The sequence below is a fragment of the Lytechinus variegatus genome, chromosome 16 (assembly GCF_018143015.1).
Source record: "Lytechinus variegatus isolate NC3 chromosome 16, Lvar_3.0, whole genome shotgun sequence".
In the NCBI taxonomy this organism is placed as follows: domain Eukaryota; kingdom Metazoa; phylum Echinodermata; class Echinoidea; order Temnopleuroida; family Toxopneustidae; genus Lytechinus; species Lytechinus variegatus.
This window is the reverse complement of record NC_054755.1, coordinates 3,407,671-3,427,466: the sequence shown is the minus strand read 5'-3', so window position 1 is coordinate 3,427,466 and position 19,796 is coordinate 3,407,671. Positions and strand designations below refer to the sequence as shown.

Below are 19,796 nucleotides of genomic sequence, written 5' to 3'. Positions count from 1 at the left end.
CATTCATAATTATAAAAACATGATTTTCTTCACCATCGATGAATCAGGAAAGAGCACAGCAAACATACAAAACATACAACTTGGTAAAATTTTTGACACTTTTGGCTTTCCATAATTTTAGCACAGAGTTATACCATAATCAAATTTAAACCTGACTTCAGAAAATGGGCTATGGTCTACTTCTAGATTAATTTAACGCCATCATGTTCTTGGTCTACTATCAAGCTGGTCCAATTGTCACTTAGTCCAGACAACACTTGATCTTGTGCTCCCATGGGCTAAATGTCATTTAGTCTAATGCCCAGACGGTCTAATTTAGACTTGTCTATTTACTTTTTGCATTTTGTCACTTAAAAAAATACATGATAGTATCTTCATGATGGTCACATGGTTTATTATGTCAATCCGACTATTTTTGTAACAACAAAACCATCTTTTTTAGAGAATTCAAGAAGCGATCTTCGTCACAGTCAAGAACCATCTCACTTACAAAAAACCCAGCCCATTAGGTTTTGAATTGTCTGACTTGTCAAACAGCGAGTTGAGTCATGCAGCAATCATCATAATTCACAGATAAATATTTCCCTCTATGAGCTATATATTGACATCACTAAATCCGCAGCGGTTTCAGTCTTCCGTCTAATGATGATGGATATACACTCCGTAAAACATAACCCAAACATTGCAGCTCATGTCATGGTAGGCCGAGTTTACTTTGACAGGTCATGATGTCCCTTTCAGTAGCTCATTATATCCTCCCGTCTAGTGACGACTGATTTACCATGTAGGATGTGCCCTTGAAACGATGCAGCACATCTCATAGCATGTTGATTCATAATCATATCATTTGAAAGCAGACAAGAGCAGTTGATAACTTTGACCTATTCTCTGACTGAGCTCCACTCTCTCTCTACTCAGATGTCACCTCTACGCAATGACCTCGAGCAGTTCTGATAGTCATTTTTGGTGGTTCCAGTGTTATAAATATGCACATCTAAAACTCTTTCATGGGTTCGCACAACCTGCCAATGTTCACGACACGAGGTGTTGTGGCTCAGTGGACAGGTCTCCAGACTTCTAACCACAAGGCCCGGGATTCAAATCCAACCACAGCAACTGCAACCTTTGTCGATGTATTTATCTACATTTGCCGCTCCCCTCCCATGTGTAGTACATGGGATTACAGTATGCATGCTCAAGCGTCCAATAACGGAACATGTAACTGCACTTAAATCCAGGGCAACAGCACGCAGTACTTACAAACTTTGTATTTGGCTGAAAGTGCTTCATGAATGTTGCATCTTATTATTTTTGTTAATAAAATGTTTTTAATATCCTGACCTTCCATCATTGAAGAAAAATATTTCAGGACCTTACAATGTTCAAGATATTCTTATACCGAGCTGGATTCGCCTGTAGCCGCTCTCTCCTCATCTCCTGAAGTTTTTTAATCCACCTTTCTTCCTTTTCTTCAGAACTTGCTGATATCTGTTGTTCAGAAGAAACAGATGTGTAACTTTTATATATGTCATCATTCATTATTTATCAGCTAATTTGTTTCTGTCATACAATCAATCATGGTCGTTATCATTAGTTTTACTGACAGTTGTGTCATCCTTATCATCATCACAATCCTTGTCATTATTATTTCCTTCTTTAATTACTCATCATCATCACCATCATCATCATCCCAGTCATCATCATCATCATAGTCATCATCACCATCATCATCATCATCATTATAATCATCACCATCATCATCACCACCATAATCACCACCATCACCATTATCATCATCATCATCATCACCACCACCATCATCACCACCATCAACATCCCAAGTATTATACAATTCTTTGTATCATTTGAATATTTTTTCGCATTCTTTATCTCTCTTCATCACAATTGTAATTTGCTATTTGTTGCTTCACTATTAAAGCAAAAAAAAATAGAGTGACTTGAAACCATAGTATTTCCCTTGGTAAATACAGTGAAACCTTTCTACAAAGACCACTCAAGACAGATGATAAAAGGGGTCATTAATGAAGCAGGTGGCCTTTATGAACTGGCTCCTTTAATGCACATTTCAATGGGAAATTCTACAAAGGAAACAAATTTGTGGTCTTTTTACACAGATGGTCCTACACAGATGATCCCTAAAGCAGGTTTGCATGTACAAACCACTGATTTTCCATATTTAAATGGCAACATAAACATGATTAAAAAATGCAGATATAAATTATAAAAAACAAACGATTAAATTAAACGCCTTTCAAATCATGATTCAGAAGGAAATCTAAACGTCGAAAAAGATGCGTCTGTAAACACAATCAACTATGATTTTATGACCTACAACATCGCAAATATAATATTAACACGATTGAGTTTTGAAACGTCTTTAAATTTGCTCTCGCAGTGAAAGCCTACACAGAAAGGTGACAGAAATGACCTCTCTTGTGATGGGTAAAATCGTGCATTAAAGCTGTGCTAACACAAGGGGAATATTTAAAGACAATTGAAAAATTAAACCAACTTTATATTTTGATACTGATCAGTTCACTTTTCAGGCACTTCCTATTCCATTTGTTGAATTTTTTTTAAATATGAAGAAAAAGAAAGGCAAGGAACAAGACAAAGAAATGGAAATGGGTAAAATATGATAGTACTAATAGTACTATGACAATAATTACTACAATGATATTACTATGTCAAATTCTAACACCAAATTAGATTTTCATCATAAAAATTCCAAAAATTTTGCAACATTTTATAAATTTGTCCACATACATTTATGCCATGTTATGCCCAGTGCCCCCTCAAAATTACTGACTCATAATGTCACTGATTTCCACTTCCAATTTGCAAACTCTTTCCCCTTCTATTTTTTTCTTTTAAAGATCAAAATTTTCAAAATCGTGCAACTGACATTTATTTACCAGCAAGAAAGTGACAGATTATCTCATTCATTTTGTTCAATACTTGATCTATGACATATTCTATGAAACTTTATAACAGTGTGACTTTTATTATCACTTCAGTATGCAGCAACAAAAAACTGTAAATAAATAATTGCTAGGGTCGTTTATAAAGGGTGCTAAAGTCAATGAATGCCATAATATGTTGATGTTTTACATATATGTTTTGGAGGTACATGTACCAGATATCCAAAACAAGAAACAAGGTTTTTGAGGTTTGCTTGTTTTTATTGTTGTGACAGTTTTTGTTGTTTTGTTTGGTTTTTATATCTTCTTTTTTGGGGGGGCGCTTTTAGTATTTTTCCCGCTATTACCCTTCTTTTGGTTAAAAATAACAATATGTGCACAGTAGAGAAGAACTGTAGGACTTTCAAGGGCAAAGGTATACCAGTTACTGATTGAGCCACCCTAGTATTAAAGGAAAATGAAAATCCATATTTTATTGTCAAAAATAGAAATCTGAAATAGAAATTTTCAAAAAATTGATTTTGCCCAATTGATTGTGGGACCAGCAGCCACTATGCACCACCAGATCAATGTTGCTCTATCACTGGGCTATAAAATATTGGTCAGATTTGCTTTTAAAAACGGTGCTTGCTTTAGAATGTAATGACATTTAATAATCTATTACGTCCACCTATTTCCCCTCTCCATGCTCTCTCTTTCTCTCATCTTTAAAATCAGATACGGATATGATAAACAGTTGTATTTGACAATGTGCTGACGCAAATATACCTCGTATTGATTTGTAATGGATATTTTTATTCTGTCTCTCTTATTGCTGAAACTGACAGACTTAATACACGTGGGAAGATGAATGAATGAACAGTGACTCACAATGAAACTATGAATCCATTTCAAAGTTCAAACACATCACACCCCTATTTGCACATCTTGCAATTCTTTACTTCTCAAATAATAAAAATAAATCACAGATAATGGTATACATGTAGAATAGATTAGTCATAATTTTGTGAATTCAAAAACAAATGCTGCAGCCACTGGAAAGATATCATATTTTCTCAAATTTTAAGACCGAACCAGAACTAAAAGTGAAATTTACCATGTATAAGAAAGGTTGTCATTACATACTGTAGGTCTGTACTCTGTATATCATATACATGTACAAGACTGATTGATAACTTTCCTGATTTCCAGATTAAGTTCAATCTTTTTTACTTCCTGAGGTCAAGAAAGAGCAGCTCAAAAGAAGCAGAACAGGAGTCCATGTACATGTACAATAGCATCGAACAAGACATGTTCAAATTCAAGCTTATTTTCATTTCCATTAAATGCATAACCAAGTACAAATCAAACGTAATTACAAATAAACTATAGCTGAATCATAAAAAAATTGTATTATACTAATAACAAAAGCTGGTATGGAAATGAGGGGATCCACTAAGAAATAGCTGTATTACAAAAAGTTGCAATTTATATGATCAATCCTGACGATGGTAAAACCAGTATAAACCTAGCACCTGTATGTAAAATGCATGTCTGTTCCATTTAGTAGAGGTGACACTGTGGATAAGCTAAGAAGCATGAGGTTCAGGGTTCAAATCCCACTGCAGCACCCATGATGTCTTTTGGCATTTTTCATTTTTATATTATCTTACTACTTTTACTTCTATTCTCTTTCTACTCCATTTTCTGGTAACTTGATGGCTTTTGATATATTTTGTGCATAACAATCTATGTCATAAATATTTATTCCATTCCACATTTTTCCACTCAAAGTAACAACTTTTTCACAATAGGAACCTAATTTTCTACAAGCTCTGCTTGTTATTTAAGCTCCTCAGTTTTATGACATTTTGTAGTGCACCTTGTTAAATACTTATGTTAGATAGTTAATTTGATCGTCATACACTATGTTTATGAATACATTTATGTTATTTGTTTTAAAAGAGGAATAAATGAAAATAAACATTTTTCTATATTTGCCACTACACATTCAGGTGAATGTTTCATAAAGCTGTTCATAAAGTTACACACAACTTGTGTATGACCGGAACATAATGTTAGGTGCTAAGTCTGCTACATAGGGATATTACGTGTGGCACAAGAAAGGGTCACCCGGGGCCCATTGCAGAAAGAGTTGCAATCAATCGCAACTCTAAAAATCATGCGCAACTTGATTTTCAACCAATCAACAGCGCGCATTTGGGACTTGCAATTGATTTTTTGGCTTGCGTTTAAACGCAACTCTTTCTGCAACGGGTCCCAGTAGTGTGTAAAATCTTTTGTAACCGGACAAACAGCTTTATGAAACACCCACCTAGTAAATGGATGGCCTATAGGAAGAAATTCCTTGAATGCTTGAGTGCCAGATCAGAGTAGACCTAAGAAGGGCCTCCTGGAAAGAGCTTCTGGGACTAAAGTAGCTACCCAGGGTAAAATATATTGATAACATCTATAAAATAAAATCTATATAACATCCATTCACACTTTCTTTTTTTTTGTCACTTTTTCTTTTCCTGCTTCACAAACATGCACATTCTTTCTCGATATCTTTCCACCCTCTCTCTCTCTCTCTCTCTCTAGATATATCTCTCCATCTCTTTCTCTACCTCTCTCTAACAAAACTATAAGCACTCTGACCAAACCAGTGGTCAGAGCAATGATCTCATAATCGCGAGGTTGTGGGTTTGAATCCCCTCTCTGCGATTGTCTCCACTTTTATAAAAATGCCTTGGAATAATTTCTGTTGTCAATAAGGTCAGCCATTATTAACCTAGACATAAAATATTTCCTAGGTTATAAACCAGCTTGGCATTTACCAGCAAAATGCTCTCCTGCCGAGTTCCTAAGGGAATTACCATAAACAGAAACAGAAACTTCTACACATGTTCGCTCTAACATGATATGACCATAACTGACGCGAAATCGCCATTGATTCCATTATTTGCGACAAATTCCAATCACCATTATCACCAACACCATCATTGCAATTATCTTCATAATAATCACCATCATCACCTGACAAAGAAAGAGCACAGCATCTTTTACTTCATTTTTCTAATCCTTGTTTTTTACTTCTCCCTCATCATCATTCATCATCATCATCGTAATCACCATCACCACCACCATCATCATCATCACCACCACCATCATCATCATCACCAGCACCATCATCACTATCATCATAATCACCATCATCATCACCACCACCAACACCACCATCACCATAATCATCATCATCACCACCACCATCATCCTCATCACCACCATTATCATCATCACCACCACCATCATCCTCATCACCATAATCATCATCATCACCACCACCATCATCCTCACCACCACCATCATCGTCATCACCCCACCACCATCATCATCATCATCACCACCACCATCATCATCATCACCACCACCACCATCATCATCATCACCACCATCATCATCATCACCACCACCACCATCATCGTCATCACCCCACCACCATCATCGTCATCACCCCACCACCATCATCGTCATCACCCCACCACCATCATCATCACCACCATCATCATCATCACCACGACCACCTGGACCACATCCATCACCATCATCATCGTCACCACCACCACCATCATCACCATCACAAATACAGATACATATTTTGTACTCACCGCTTGGCTAGTAAAGGTCTTTGTTTTGTAGCGAGGTCCTCTTGTAAAAGCTTGCTTGGATACCGTCACTTCTGTTCCATCCAATGAAGAACCAAATATAGCACTATCGTGTGATGCTTCAAACGTCATTCCTTGTGGAGTTTCTTTAGTCTGTAAAATATGCAAACACATATTGCTAAAAGTCAATGATTGATGAAAATCATGTACAACATTTATTGGTGCTCAATACAATGTTTCTAAGCATTGCAAACTATTACTTTAACCAAGCTATAATGCAGTAACCCTGATCAGGTGATCAAGCATTCAAGGAATTTACTTCATACCAGGTACCCACTTAGTACATTTGGCTGGAGAGTGGCAATGTTGATAAATGCCTTGCCAAGGATGCAAGTACTGTGGAGGGATTTGAACACGGGACCTCTACTGAGCTACATGCACAACACCCCTACACAAAACATGCCATAGATAAACGGAGGGGGGGGGGGGTCACCAGCATAAGACCTCGTCTACTCATATATGTAGTTCTTTGATTATTTAATACCAAAGGTGGAACATTGAATTTTAATTTATGATTTATTCATTCAATTTCTTTTTTTCTTTGGGGGGTGCAAAAAATATGTAAAATGCTCGGAATCAAACATGCATGAAACGGAAAGAGCAATTCAATTGAATTTTGGGCATTTTTAATTTTAAAGTGATGGTTAAGATGCACTATTTATATGAATTTTTTCATTTTATAAATAATATCATTAAACATTGCAAATCATTGAATGCTTCAAACATTGATGTACATGTACTTACCTTGACATCGCTGACAGATGAAGAAAAGTTCTTTGGATGAAAGCTATCCTTCTCCAACTTGTCAAGAATCTTTTGCCTCTTCAGTTCTTCTGCTGGCGTTAGGTTTTCTACAACATACAACACAATTGATACAATCATGATCATTCATCAATTTTTGTTAGAATTCTTGAGACACTGTTGGAAGAGTGAACTAAACAATTCAAAATTAATTCAAAATAGCATATGTCACCATGGCAACAAGCCAACCAGCAAAATTTTTTGTGCACTGTGACAAACGCGTGCATCAGCATTGGAAATTTTTTAATATACATCGTAAACAAGCGTAATTTATACAGCAAATCTGCATAAACCAAGGGTTCAACCGATGTTTTCAAAACCACCTTTGTGAATTTGGGCCAATGGGTTTAACCCATGTGATAGTAGACTATCCTAGAACACCTACTGGCTTGTAGACCAAGAAAATATATTCCCAATAAGCGGCAATCTTCTTGGTTCCATGACTTCAACCTTGAGTTTAACACTACACCCTACCCTACACCTGCTTTGCTCTAAATTCCACACACTTCAACCTTGAGTTTAACACTACACCCTACCCTACACCTGCTTTGCTCTAAATTCCACACACTAATCAAATTACCAACTTCAACCATGGGTTTAACACTATATCCTACCTTATTTCTAACATAAAACCCTATTGCCACCCTTACCCTAACCCTACATCTTAGATGAAATTAAGCCCAGAACAATTGTTGCAGGCAAAAATGTGTCAGTGTCTTCTTACCTGGTTTAGCAACCTGTGGAAGAACACCTTGTCCTCTTAGTTTGGCGTCAGCAGAAGCTGAAAATCAAGGAGATAAAAATATAAAAAACTCTTGGGAGCATGTCATGGAAGGACTTGTCGGACGTTTTTTCAGACAAGTCCTGTTTTGTGTGACAGTTACCCTAGCAATACAGATATTTAGCGAATCAAAATCAAGGAAAGTTGTCAGATCTGACAACTTGTCGGACAGAAATATTGGTGAAACGCTCCCCTGAATTCCAAGCCATTTGAAGTTGAAAATGTTACACGTTGTAGCTCAGCTGGCAGAAAGGCAGCAGGATGCATTTGGGCAGCAATTGGCAAGTCCTTTGCGGCTGGCATAAAAGCATGTGCTACACAGAATTTACAGTGCATGAGAGCGTTAACGCCTTTCTACCGGATCAAAAGGGACAGGAATTGATGCACTCACAAATCCTACATCCTTCTGTCAGGCAGGCAACAAAATTTTGTGATGATATTACTTTTGGAAGAAGCAAGAGGCGGAGATTACAAGAGTTTTATGGAGGATGGAGGGTGAACTGAATCATGTGAAGTGCAGGGAAGGGGTAGGGCCGAATGTGATTGTGAATCCACACACAGAGTAGGCAAGTGAGCGAGTTAATTATGATACAAACTATCTGACATAACATAACAGAATGCACAATGAGCCCATGGCATCAGCAGCTCACTCATTCACAAACGACTGTAATACAGTACGTCCCCCAAAAAAGGAAACCAGTTTTCAGAAATAGATATCACAATGATTAAATATGGTGTACCTATAAATTTGTTACTAGTGGGAAGAGTGGAATATCATCTCTCCTTTGAAACCAACAGCTTAGCAAATCGTTCCACGCATGGTAAATTACAAACAATAAATATTTAGGCATATCAGAAACGATTTGCACAGAAACTCATGAGTGAACCTGAATCCACTCTCATTTCAGGGATCACTGAGAGAATCCTAACAAAGAATACAAAAGAAATGCTAAAGAGCCAATTGTAGTATATAAGCACGGTCGTCATATTTTGAACCAAGCTTTTCCCATTTTTCTGCACAACCTGGTTTTGACATCAAAATTTCAAACTCGTCTTGCTCATCAATGCGTGAAGTGTTCGTCTCATGTTAGGTATCAAATTAAAGAGGAATAATTGAATTATATGATTATGTAAATGAAATATTAATTTGCCTTTGAAGAAAAAAAATATGGGAATCCTGGTTTCCTTTTTTCTGGGATGCACTGTACAACATTGGTTAAAGAATCACAAAGTATATGTACATTTGTCATATTTCCTCATTTCATATGTTACACACACTCCACAATAAAATCTCATAATTCACATTACACAAAAAACAGTGAGCGTATGACATCATCGTCTCACATTTGCATTCCAACCCTGTTGAGCCACAAATAACTTTTTGGTGAAATTGAAAAAATGAAAATATGCACTGTACGTCATAATTTCCTTTTCTTACATCAACATTTGATGAAATTTTCAGTGTTACAACTGCTTGCTCTTTCTCTATTTATTCAAATCAACTAGCTCTTGAAATTAATAGATCAAGCTTTTGATGAAGGCTGCCCGAAAGTGCATTTTAGAGTGCAGTTTTCAATTGCTTTCTGATGATGCGGATAACAAATATTGTACCAAGCAAAAGTGAATGCTGATGACAATATTTCCACATACCTGCAGCTTCAAGAGCCTTCTGCATCTTAACTTTAATGCTCTCTGCTGGGTTCTGAAAGGACATAAATATAAATTATATAAATACATATTTAACATAACATCTACAGGCATCCAACATCAACCCAGCTTTATGATTGGTAAAAAGTCTATCACATCACATGGTAATATTATTCTCTAAATGGTTTTTTTTTTTACCTATTCCGAGAGCATGTCTTTAACTCTAACTCTATTGACTTTATCAAATTACCGATAAAAATTTTCATTATTTAAAGAATGAGAGAAAATTGACATTTATTTTGAACAGGACTATCCCTCTGCTATAGTTTTACGAAGCGTCCTATAGCACACGTGGGTAAAAAACCAGAACTAGATGTTGCAAATATACATCAAGTGATTTCATGAACTGGCATAAACCGTGGTTTTATGATGCTTAAAACTACACGCATGATCCATACTCTTTCAGGAAGTGATCTGAGTCCACCTCCCCTTGTTTTTCATAAAAAATAATGTTACTGAACTGCCTAGGTGTGCTTCATTTCAAATATTGACAAAATAAATTTGAAATGTCAACCAAATTTTGCTTATTACAAAATTATAGAATTTATGCTTTAAGCTGGTAAAAATAAAGCTGTGATTTCCTTAAGAGCACAAAGTTATGAGCATTGGAAACACATCCAAACTTTGAACTAGATTATTTCAAAATCATGTTTGGAGACCAGCCAAGGTTTAATCTGGCTGGTAAAATCACTGAGGACATATAACACAATTTTGTCATCTTTAATTTGAAAAAAGAATGAACTCCAGTATGAATACAACTGGGGAGTGTTTCATCAAAACATTTTGTCCAACAAGTTGTCAGATCTGACAAACTTTCCTTGATGTTTATTGGCCGAGAAGTACAGTGACTATGGTCTCTGTCAGATAAAGTAGATGTTTTCGCATAAAACATCTTACAGGTCCCTGTATGAAATGCTCTAAAGAACCTGGCCGTTTAAATTTGTATTAGAAGAATTTTTGTCATTGATATGAACTGTTGAGAAGGAAAAAAACCTCACCATGCTTGTTGAAGCATCACCATTGCTTTCAGCAGAGCCCTTTGAAAGATCATCCTTCTTAGAATGGCTGGACCCACGGCTACTCCGTTTCTCCTTTGAGCGACTTCTTGAGCGTCTCCTATCTCCTGACCAAGATCTTGACCTTGACCTAGAATATGACCTTGATGACGACCTTCAGCAAGAAGTATACATCAAAATTTACATAAGTTTGTGTTTACATAAAAGTAAATCGAAGGCGAAAAATGGGTATTGTGGTAAACTTACATGCAACGTGAGGGTAAAAGGCATTTCTTACTGAACTGAGTTCTTATAATAATTTACTAATAATCAATTATATTTTGCATCTTTCTTTGGTTATGATTCAAAAGAAGACAAAATATACATCTCAATTACGGACATGATTTGCTAAACATAATTATAAAAGAAAATATACAACATGAACTGGTGAAAAAATCATTTTAAAGATATGATTTTTTTATTTCTCTCTTCGAATCAAACTTCATATATTTTAATACTGATATCACAAAGAATTTCTTTTATTATGGAAACAGTGCAATATTAACAGGAAAATATTGTAAACTTACAAAAATAAAATTCCACTTTTATTTAGCACTGAAATGAAGTCTTTATCATTTCCTCATCATCAGATTATGTTTAACCAATATTAATATTATACAATGAAAGTTGGGTAGGCCTGAATATTCAATTACGAGCCACCAAGCTCAAATGGCCAAAATAATAATAATATCCTCAAGGTAACCCACATCCAAGAGGCAATGTATTAATTGATGTCCACCCCACTAAGTCTAAGTCTGCCTTTTCTACAAATCGGTTGTATTCCAATAATTAAACCTTGTTTACCTCTGGTCTAATTAATAATATTAGCCCACATTTGTATGGAATGCTAGAATATATTATAATTCTCACATATTATACATTAGAAATTGTAACAAATAACTCATTAAAATTTAATGTATACTCATATAATCCCATTCTTCTCATTTTACAACTCATACTCTTTGATTTTTTTGTGGCAGAAATGAAATAGGTGTATTCGTAATTTGTGAATGACATAACAATTGGCATTTCATAGAAGTGGTGGCAGCTCTTCAAAAAGCTCTTTCACTTTTCTTGTTGCCTTCTCAATCTTTCCATAATTGTTACTTTGTATTTATTTTCTAATATTTTATGGAAAATGCCTAATAAGTAATTTAATCTAGGGTTACCTAACCAAGGATTAACTACACCGCCGTCATAATTACACTCCATATTCTAAAGTCCAATTTAACTTTGGCAAATTTTAGCAGTTTATGCCAAAATGATGGAAAGCCAATAATGCCAAAATTTTGTTTAAATGGTTTAATGGTTAAAGCATCGGAATCATAATCGCAAGGTTGTGAGTTCAAATCCCAGCTAGGCCATAGTCTCCATTTTGATAAAAAGGCCCAAGAGTGATATCTGTCGTCTATTACTTCAGCCACTATGACTGATTAACCTAGACGTAAAATGTTTCCAAGGTAATTGATTAGATACCAGCTTGGCGTTTACCAGCAAAAGTGCTGTCCTGCAGAGTTCTTACAAGAGTTACCATAAACAGAAACAGAAATATTTTGAAGGTCAAATGTGCTGAAAATTTTTCATCAGTTCTCCCCCATTTTTGTAATAATTGGCTTTCCATAGTTGAAGCACAACTTAGACCAGAGCTTAAATTAAACCAGAGTTTGATTAAAACTGATCATGGCTTACCTGTGCCTAGACCTACTTCTTGATCGACTTCTCCTGGACCTTTTCTTGCTCGATCTAGAATAGTCCCGATCTCTTGAGCGACTTCTTGATCGGGAGCTGGAGTAACGTCTTGAAGATTTATGGCTTCTTGAACTACGCTCACGAGATCTGCTGCGATTTCTAGAATATGATCAATTTGAAAGATAAAAATCTTGGCTTAATAAAAGTGTTAATCTAATACTCATGTAATCATTATAAATTCCGTAGAAGCTGTTATGTTTGCGAAGATTTTATTTTCACGGCTTTCATGATTTGCCAATCAGCCACAAATTTATACAACGCACAAAAATATTGACACATTTAGTAACAAGTGCCAATGTCCCCAAAAGCAAAGCTTTGCTATTGCAAACATCCTGTGCGGTGGAAAACTTCAGATATGCTCCTATATATGTACAGAAAATATGGTTGAAAAAGAAGTTAGTAATTCAAAAAGTTAGCAAGAATTTAACTTATTTATTTCTAAAACAAAATCAGAGTAAGCTGTTTCCTTTCAATATTTATTTACTCACTATAATATTACTATGTATTTCCATGAAATAATTTAATTGTATTGTCATCTGATTGGCTCAATACACAGGTTTATTGGCAGCTATTTGCATACTCATTGATATTCATAAGTCACATAACCATAATTTAGGGAACTTCTGTTCACATCATTCTACATTTTTGCACTGTGTTTTTGACCAATTAGATTATGGGTACAATTCATTTTGATCAATACACATCATTTATGTTACGAGGATCTCCCAATAGTTTACGTAAATTACACTAACCTTGATCTATCTTTATCCTTTGATTTCTTTTTGTCCTTATGCCTTCTTGAAGACTTTTCCCTTCTGTCATCATAGCGTGAACGGGACCTAGATCTAGACCTAGACCTTGAACGTCTGGATCTGGATCTAGACCTTGAACGTCTGGACCTTGAACGAGACCTGGACCTCCTGCGAGATCTACTGTAGTCGGTGTCTTCACTAGAAGACGATCTGGATCTTGATCGCCGTTCACGCTTGCGCTTCTTCTTGCTACCCATCGAGATGTCCTACAACCTGGATTTTAAAAAGAAAAAATATCATGATGGGAAATTTTCACGTTACATACAGATCAGATAGCAGCTGAATTTCATATCTATTGAAAGACTAAGCCCACCTGTACATAATATATTTCAACCTGAATCAACATTCTTTTAAAGAAGAAGTTTTAACTTGACATGTTGAATCGCAAAACACATATAAGACATGTTACTGTCTCTAGACTAGTCCTTTTGTTTTAAGAAACACTTGGAAAAAAAGAAATATGATACTTGATACTTGACTAGTATATAGTTAGTACACTGCATATCGAAAACCTCGTTTGAAACTAACCACTTTGCATCCATTAAGAATTATTAATCGTTACATGAGGGTAAGTACATGTAGACAAGATACTTGGCGTCATGAACCAAGCAGTCCTAAAATGGAATACTCATGTAAAAGAAATTATCAAAAAATTTAACAAAAAAATATTCATGCTACATAGATTAAAAACCTACAACGTACATGTGCCTGTTTTCAATTATCTCGATTTGATGATTGTCTATCGTAATTTTAGAATGTTAATTATTTTTTGTATGTACTTCAAATGTGATGTTACTATGCCAATTGTATCATAATTGTAAATATGAAATTGAAAGTGGAAAATAAAATAATTGAATTGAATTGATTACTGTTTATATTGGCTAAATGAATGAATGTAAACATCTGTAAGATACATCCCATCTTCTCATAATAAATATCTGGGTTTTGTAATGTACCGGTATATTGCTTAAAAATGTAATCAATAATGTATAAATGTAAGAAATGAAGTTCTAGCCAATTTACATAATTTGGGTTTAGAATTTTTTACAGGGAAAGTAGAAATCTCAGGAGTTTTGCCCATCCTATACGCAGGGCGTGACAAACCCGCTTGCCCGGGGCAAGTGAAAATGATGTGCGGGCAAGTATTTCTCAAAGTCAATTGCCCAGTCGGGCAAGTGGTTGTTTTGGAAATAAAATATCAGTAGACCCTCCAAATTTCAATATCTTTTGGATAATCACAACTATCTCTCAAAGTCAGACTATATCAAACAAGTAAAAAAACAGTTGAAACTGATGTAAAATCAGCGCCAATTACCAATAATTTATTGCCAGGTACCTTGTTCGAAAAAACCATGCCATCGCATCTTATACAAATAATGCATGCAGCCGAGTGCGTTAGTGGAAATGCAGAGCACGCAAGGTTTCTTTAGATAGGTGCCGTACTGTGCTTGAGCCACTGGCAGCGAGTGTCCAGTGTGCACCATCTGAAGAAACCGAGCTTTCTATGCATTTGCTTTTACGCACGACAGAGCAAGTGCATTATTTGTTTTATAAAATAGCAACACAGAAACAAATTCTTAAAAAGATACAGTACAGTTTTGTTGGACTTCTCCCGGGACTTCTACAGCACTTGTTTGCTTGAGCATGCAATGTCAATTTTCGTTGCGCACCTTTTGCACTGCCGTGTGCATGCAGTGCACAAAAAAGTTGGATGTCATGTGACGCGTATTGGCCAATCGCGATGCTTGAAATAATACACCTATTTTATAATACGTTCTATGTGTGGCTAAAATTTCACATTTTGCAAAAATTCATGAATTGGCCATCTACATGTATTTTCCATACTACCTTGAAATTGTTTGATTTAGTTGTAAACTACTGCAAAAAGGAAGAATATTCAGCTCTTTCTTGACTCTAATTTCTGATGTTACACTCGGTAAATGTTTTTTATTATTGTGGTCCCACATGTAGACTTTCATGATGACCAAGTGTAAAACGATCAAAACGATTAAACGATACGATCAATGATCAATGCTGCAACACCATGACAAAAAAAAACCCATGAAATTCTACATGCCGGACTACAATATAAAAGATATTGACCGAGTGTAACATCATAAAATGATGAAGAAAAGACAAGAGAGAGATGAATATTCTTAATTTTCTTGATAGTTTGTAATTAAAAAAAAAATTCAAGGAAATATGGAAAATAAATGACCATTTCATGATGTAAAATGTGAAATTTTGGCCACTCCCCTCTGAATTTTTTTTTTTTTACATCGTAAAATTATATTTTTCAGAGTCAATAAAGAGCTAAATATTTTTCACTGGCTGTCTTTATAGTTTCCAACTAAATCAAAACAATTCTAAGGAAATATGGCAAACAGATAACCATTTCATGGATTTAAAGATGCAAAATATGAAATTTTAGCAACTTTTGGTGAAGGTTTTTTTTTAACCTTAAATTAAGCCCCATTTATAAATAGCGAAAAAATTTCAAAATAAACGTAATGACTCAGGCCTATGTTGCTGAAAATATACTTTCAAATGTGTGTTCTTTTATACTACATGATTCTCAATTATTGTTATTTTGTATGACCTTTAAAAATAATAGTGCCGTCATAATAAAAAAAATTATACAAGTGGAATGCCTCTGGCCGTCTCACCTGCATCACGCGATTCCACATAGCAGCATTGCTGACTTTGAAAACTACTATAACTCGCACAAGATGTTCAGTGATACTTGGTTACTCTTATTTCCAAGTTTTATGAACTAGACCAACATACTTTCAAAGTTATGATGGTAATTCAACAAATACCCCCATTCGGCCAAAGTTTATTGACCCTAAATGACCTTTGACCTTGATCATGTGACCTGAAACTTGCACAGGATGTTCAGTGATACTTCATTACTATTATGTCCAAGTTTCATGAATCAGATCCAAAAACTTTTAAAGTTTTGATTGTAATTCAATAGATACCCCCAATTGGCCAAAGTTCATTGACCCCAAATGACCTTTGACCTTGGTCATGTGACGTGAAACTCATGCAGGATGTTTGGTGATACTTGATTAACATTATGTCCAAGTTTCATGAACTAGGTCCATATACTTTGTAAGTTATGATGTCATTTCAAAAAACTTAACCTCAGGTTAAGATTTGATGTTGACACCGTCACCGCCTCCGCCGCAGTCGGAAAAGCGGCGCCTATAGTCTCACTCTGCTACGCAGGTGAGACAAAAACAAATAGGGCAAGCGGTTTTTCTATCGGGCAAGCAATTTTTTTTTGTAAAGGCCTGCTATACTCACATAATAATGATAATAGCCAATTTTCATAGAGCGCTTTTCCCAGAATAGCTCAAAGATTACCCTGGTCATTGGATTCATTTCAATCCCGCACGAAAAATGCACAATTTCCCCTCCCCAGGGAGCATTCATCGCAACCTCAATATGGCGCTGGCAAAATCAAACATACAATATCTTTCGCATCTTACCGGATACAATCCCTGTACAGGTACAATCCCTGGCTAAGTGGAGGGTAAGCAGACATTGTGAATGATTTTACTCTCTAACTTAGGAGCCTCCTGGCTAGTCTAACCGTGATTGGTTCCATAGACATTGTTTTTCACAGCACCAGTAGAGGTGCTGGTCAGAAAAATGGGATCGTCCCAGTTTACAGGGACTGTCTCAGTTTTCAAAGATTTCTCCACACAAGAAATCTAGGAAAGTTCAGTCATCTGTCAAGTGCTGACACCAATCATAAGAATCCCTGTTCAATTACGAAAACTTTTCTAGGCTAAAAAATACCCATTAATTATTCCTGCATTCACACCACCCTGAAATTTCTGATCACAAAATACCTGGAACTGACTAACTTTGAGGCGGTCTGAAACCATCAAATGTAAACATATCAGGTTTCATAACAAGATTATTGGAAGACGGCAAGTTGTGAAAAATAGACGGTGAACTGGGGGGAATTGGGGATCACTGAGGCTATTTTCAGAGCTCTCCAAGACTCCATTCCCGTAGTTACTGTTTATGTCCTGCAGGGATAAGTGAAAATAAAAACTGTCCTCATAAACTAGGATAATCTCAATTTATCAAGACATATTTTGTCTTGGTTTATGACTCAGTAATTTCAAGTAATTTTCATTTTTTTTGAGGACTTGAAAATTATTTTCATGTGTTTTTAATGACAAAGAGCTTTCTAAATTTTGTGGTCCTAAATTGTATGGTGGTGGATCGTAAATACTTTTATGAATTCAATCATATCAAACACATTATTCTCATAAAATTCACCAAACTTTCACCATAAATACAAAATTAATCTAGGTCTACCTACAAAATAAAATTGTTAAAAAATTTTGCCGAAATCGTTTTTCCTTTTTAGCTTCTAATCAGACCCCTCTTCGCACATGAAATATTTTGGTCACTTGAAAAAGGTATTGTATTGCTGAACGTGTGTTTTCTATGGGAAAAGTGAGAAAACCAAAAAAAAATAACTGATGATGAGCTATTTTGACCATATTTTCTAATTTTTAAGAAAATACTTTTATTATTGAATTGAAAATGTGTTTTTGACCATTTTCATCATCCTACTAATCAAGTTCCTTTTGGAAGGAGGTTGCAAAGTTTTGAACATATGAAATTATTATTTATCTAATTTTTCAGACGCGTACGATGTGCACGTTCGGTAATCACAAGGCCGGTCGGTACAATGGCTGTGTTTGGTGTTGAGAACAAGAAATGTCTCCTGAACCGATCTCCAACAACGAGCGGAGTTCAGAGGAGCGATACCTATCACGTTATCGATAGCCTACATCTATGATGTCCCACCTGTGTGATTCACTGCTGATCATCTCAAATTTATGCGAGAAATTCTCGACGACGAAAGTGAAATCGGAAAGAAATTGCAATCAAATATCGTAGAGAATGCAAATATTAAAACAACTACAATAATCAGAAAGCATAAAGATTATTTTTCATCAAAATGTATAAAACTCAAATGATTCACGCTAATCTTAAATTTTACTGGGATGTTTTTCATCGTATTCGCTGCCTGTTCGTGAGCTACAGTTCATCAACGCCAACACCAAACTTGAAATCACGATTTTCCCAATCCTTAACGTTAGAGGTTGGTGTTGTTGAATATAGAAATTACACATAGATCGTCAACATGACAACACCAGCTGTATTGAATAGTATTGCTCGGTTCAGCAGACGACATTCATAGAAAATTTCAACACCAGCGTAAACACAAAACTTCCGGAAATATGTCATATTTTCCGAGGTAAATCCCAACACCAGCATGATTTCAAGTACGGCGATGTGGATGATGTTGGTGTTGTCACAACACCAACACCAGATTTCAACACTGTATACTATTATTGAAAGCACCCAGGCCAGGAGCTGATTACACGAAAGGGTCTTTGCAAGGACCGTCTTTCGTGTCGCCCATCTTTTATGATGCGCCATGTGAAACTCATTTTAGATAAATCATCTGCAAACATATTTCATTCGTCCGTTAAAATAAACAAAATATTTGTTTATAAAATGATGTGATACATCATGAAATTGTATAAAATTTGATTTAAAAGCAAGCTAACGAATCTTATTCTTTATCATAAATTTAAGAAACACCCCCGCTTATAGCGTATCATAAAAGATGGGCGACACGAAAGACGGTCCTTGGAAAGACCCTTTCGTGCAATCGGCCCCAGGCCCATTCACTCACTGGGCTCGGACTCCGAGCACTCACTCAATCATGATCACACCAAAACCTATGAATGGGACTGGGCTGAAGCATGAATTAGCATCGAGCCAAGCTAAACCCAAGTTACAAAACGTATCATGAGAAAAAAAAGAATAATGACACTCACTTTGGGTAAAGAACAGTAAAGCAAACAAACTTACAGTGTTACGTTGAAAGAGTGAAATTCCAGTTTTAACTTATTTCCAGTATCATCAGTCTCTCTCTCTGACTCTGATCTGTCCCTGTCTCTGACTCGACTCGGCGCTGCACAAAACATGCTTAAGCGCCATCTCCGACAAAAACAATTATGCGAAATTTAATATATGATTTTTTTCCATTTCTGGAAGTGATATCCCGAGTGAAATTCTTTTTTCGTATAATCTCACGTTATTATTCTGTCAGCGCATAGAAGTCACTAATTTCAATACATTTCAAAGTGAGAATTCCGGTTTTATCTCCTTTCAGTCCGATCATGTCTAACATAATAGTTCCA

The 19,796-nt window shown here is 35.7% G+C and overlaps 1 protein-coding gene across 1 annotated transcript; it reads right to left on the bottom strand.

Moving 5' to 3' along the window:
* Window positions 1–450: 450 nt before the first annotated feature.
* On the bottom strand, window positions 451–19,571 carry LOC121429819 (serine/Arginine-related protein 53-like). The gene is made up of 9 exons (XM_041627059.1): window positions 19,465–19,571; window positions 13,492–13,764; window positions 12,680–12,838; window positions 10,934–11,105; window positions 9,879–9,930; window positions 8,172–8,228; window positions 7,391–7,497; window positions 6,590–6,739; window positions 451–1,488 (listed from the first exon to the last, which is right to left on the bottom strand). The coding sequence occupies exons 2-9, from the start codon at window positions 13,746–13,748 to the stop codon at window positions 1,366–1,368; spliced, it is 1,077 nt and encodes a 358-aa protein (XP_041482993.1). The 5' UTR covers window positions 13,749–13,764; window positions 19,465–19,571; the 3' UTR covers window positions 451–1,365.
* Window positions 19,572–19,796: the final 225 nt, after the last annotated feature.

What these genes read in the sequence shown, in the direction of transcription:
- LOC121429819 (XM_041627059.1), bottom strand. Translation starts at nt 13,748, where the DNA reads ATGGGTAGCAAGAAGAAGCGCAAGCGTGAACGGCGATCAAGATCCAGA. An exon ending in GTGATGCTTCAACAAGCATG is followed by an intron (nt 9,931 to 10,933) that starts GTGAGGTTTTTT and finishes ATGTCCTTTCAG; the next exon opens with AACCCAGCAGAGAGCATTAA. An exon ending in CATCTGTCAGCGATGTCAAG is followed by an intron (nt 6,740 to 7,390) that starts GTAAGTACATGT and finishes CATATTTTACAG; the next exon opens with ACTAAAGAAACTCCACAAGG.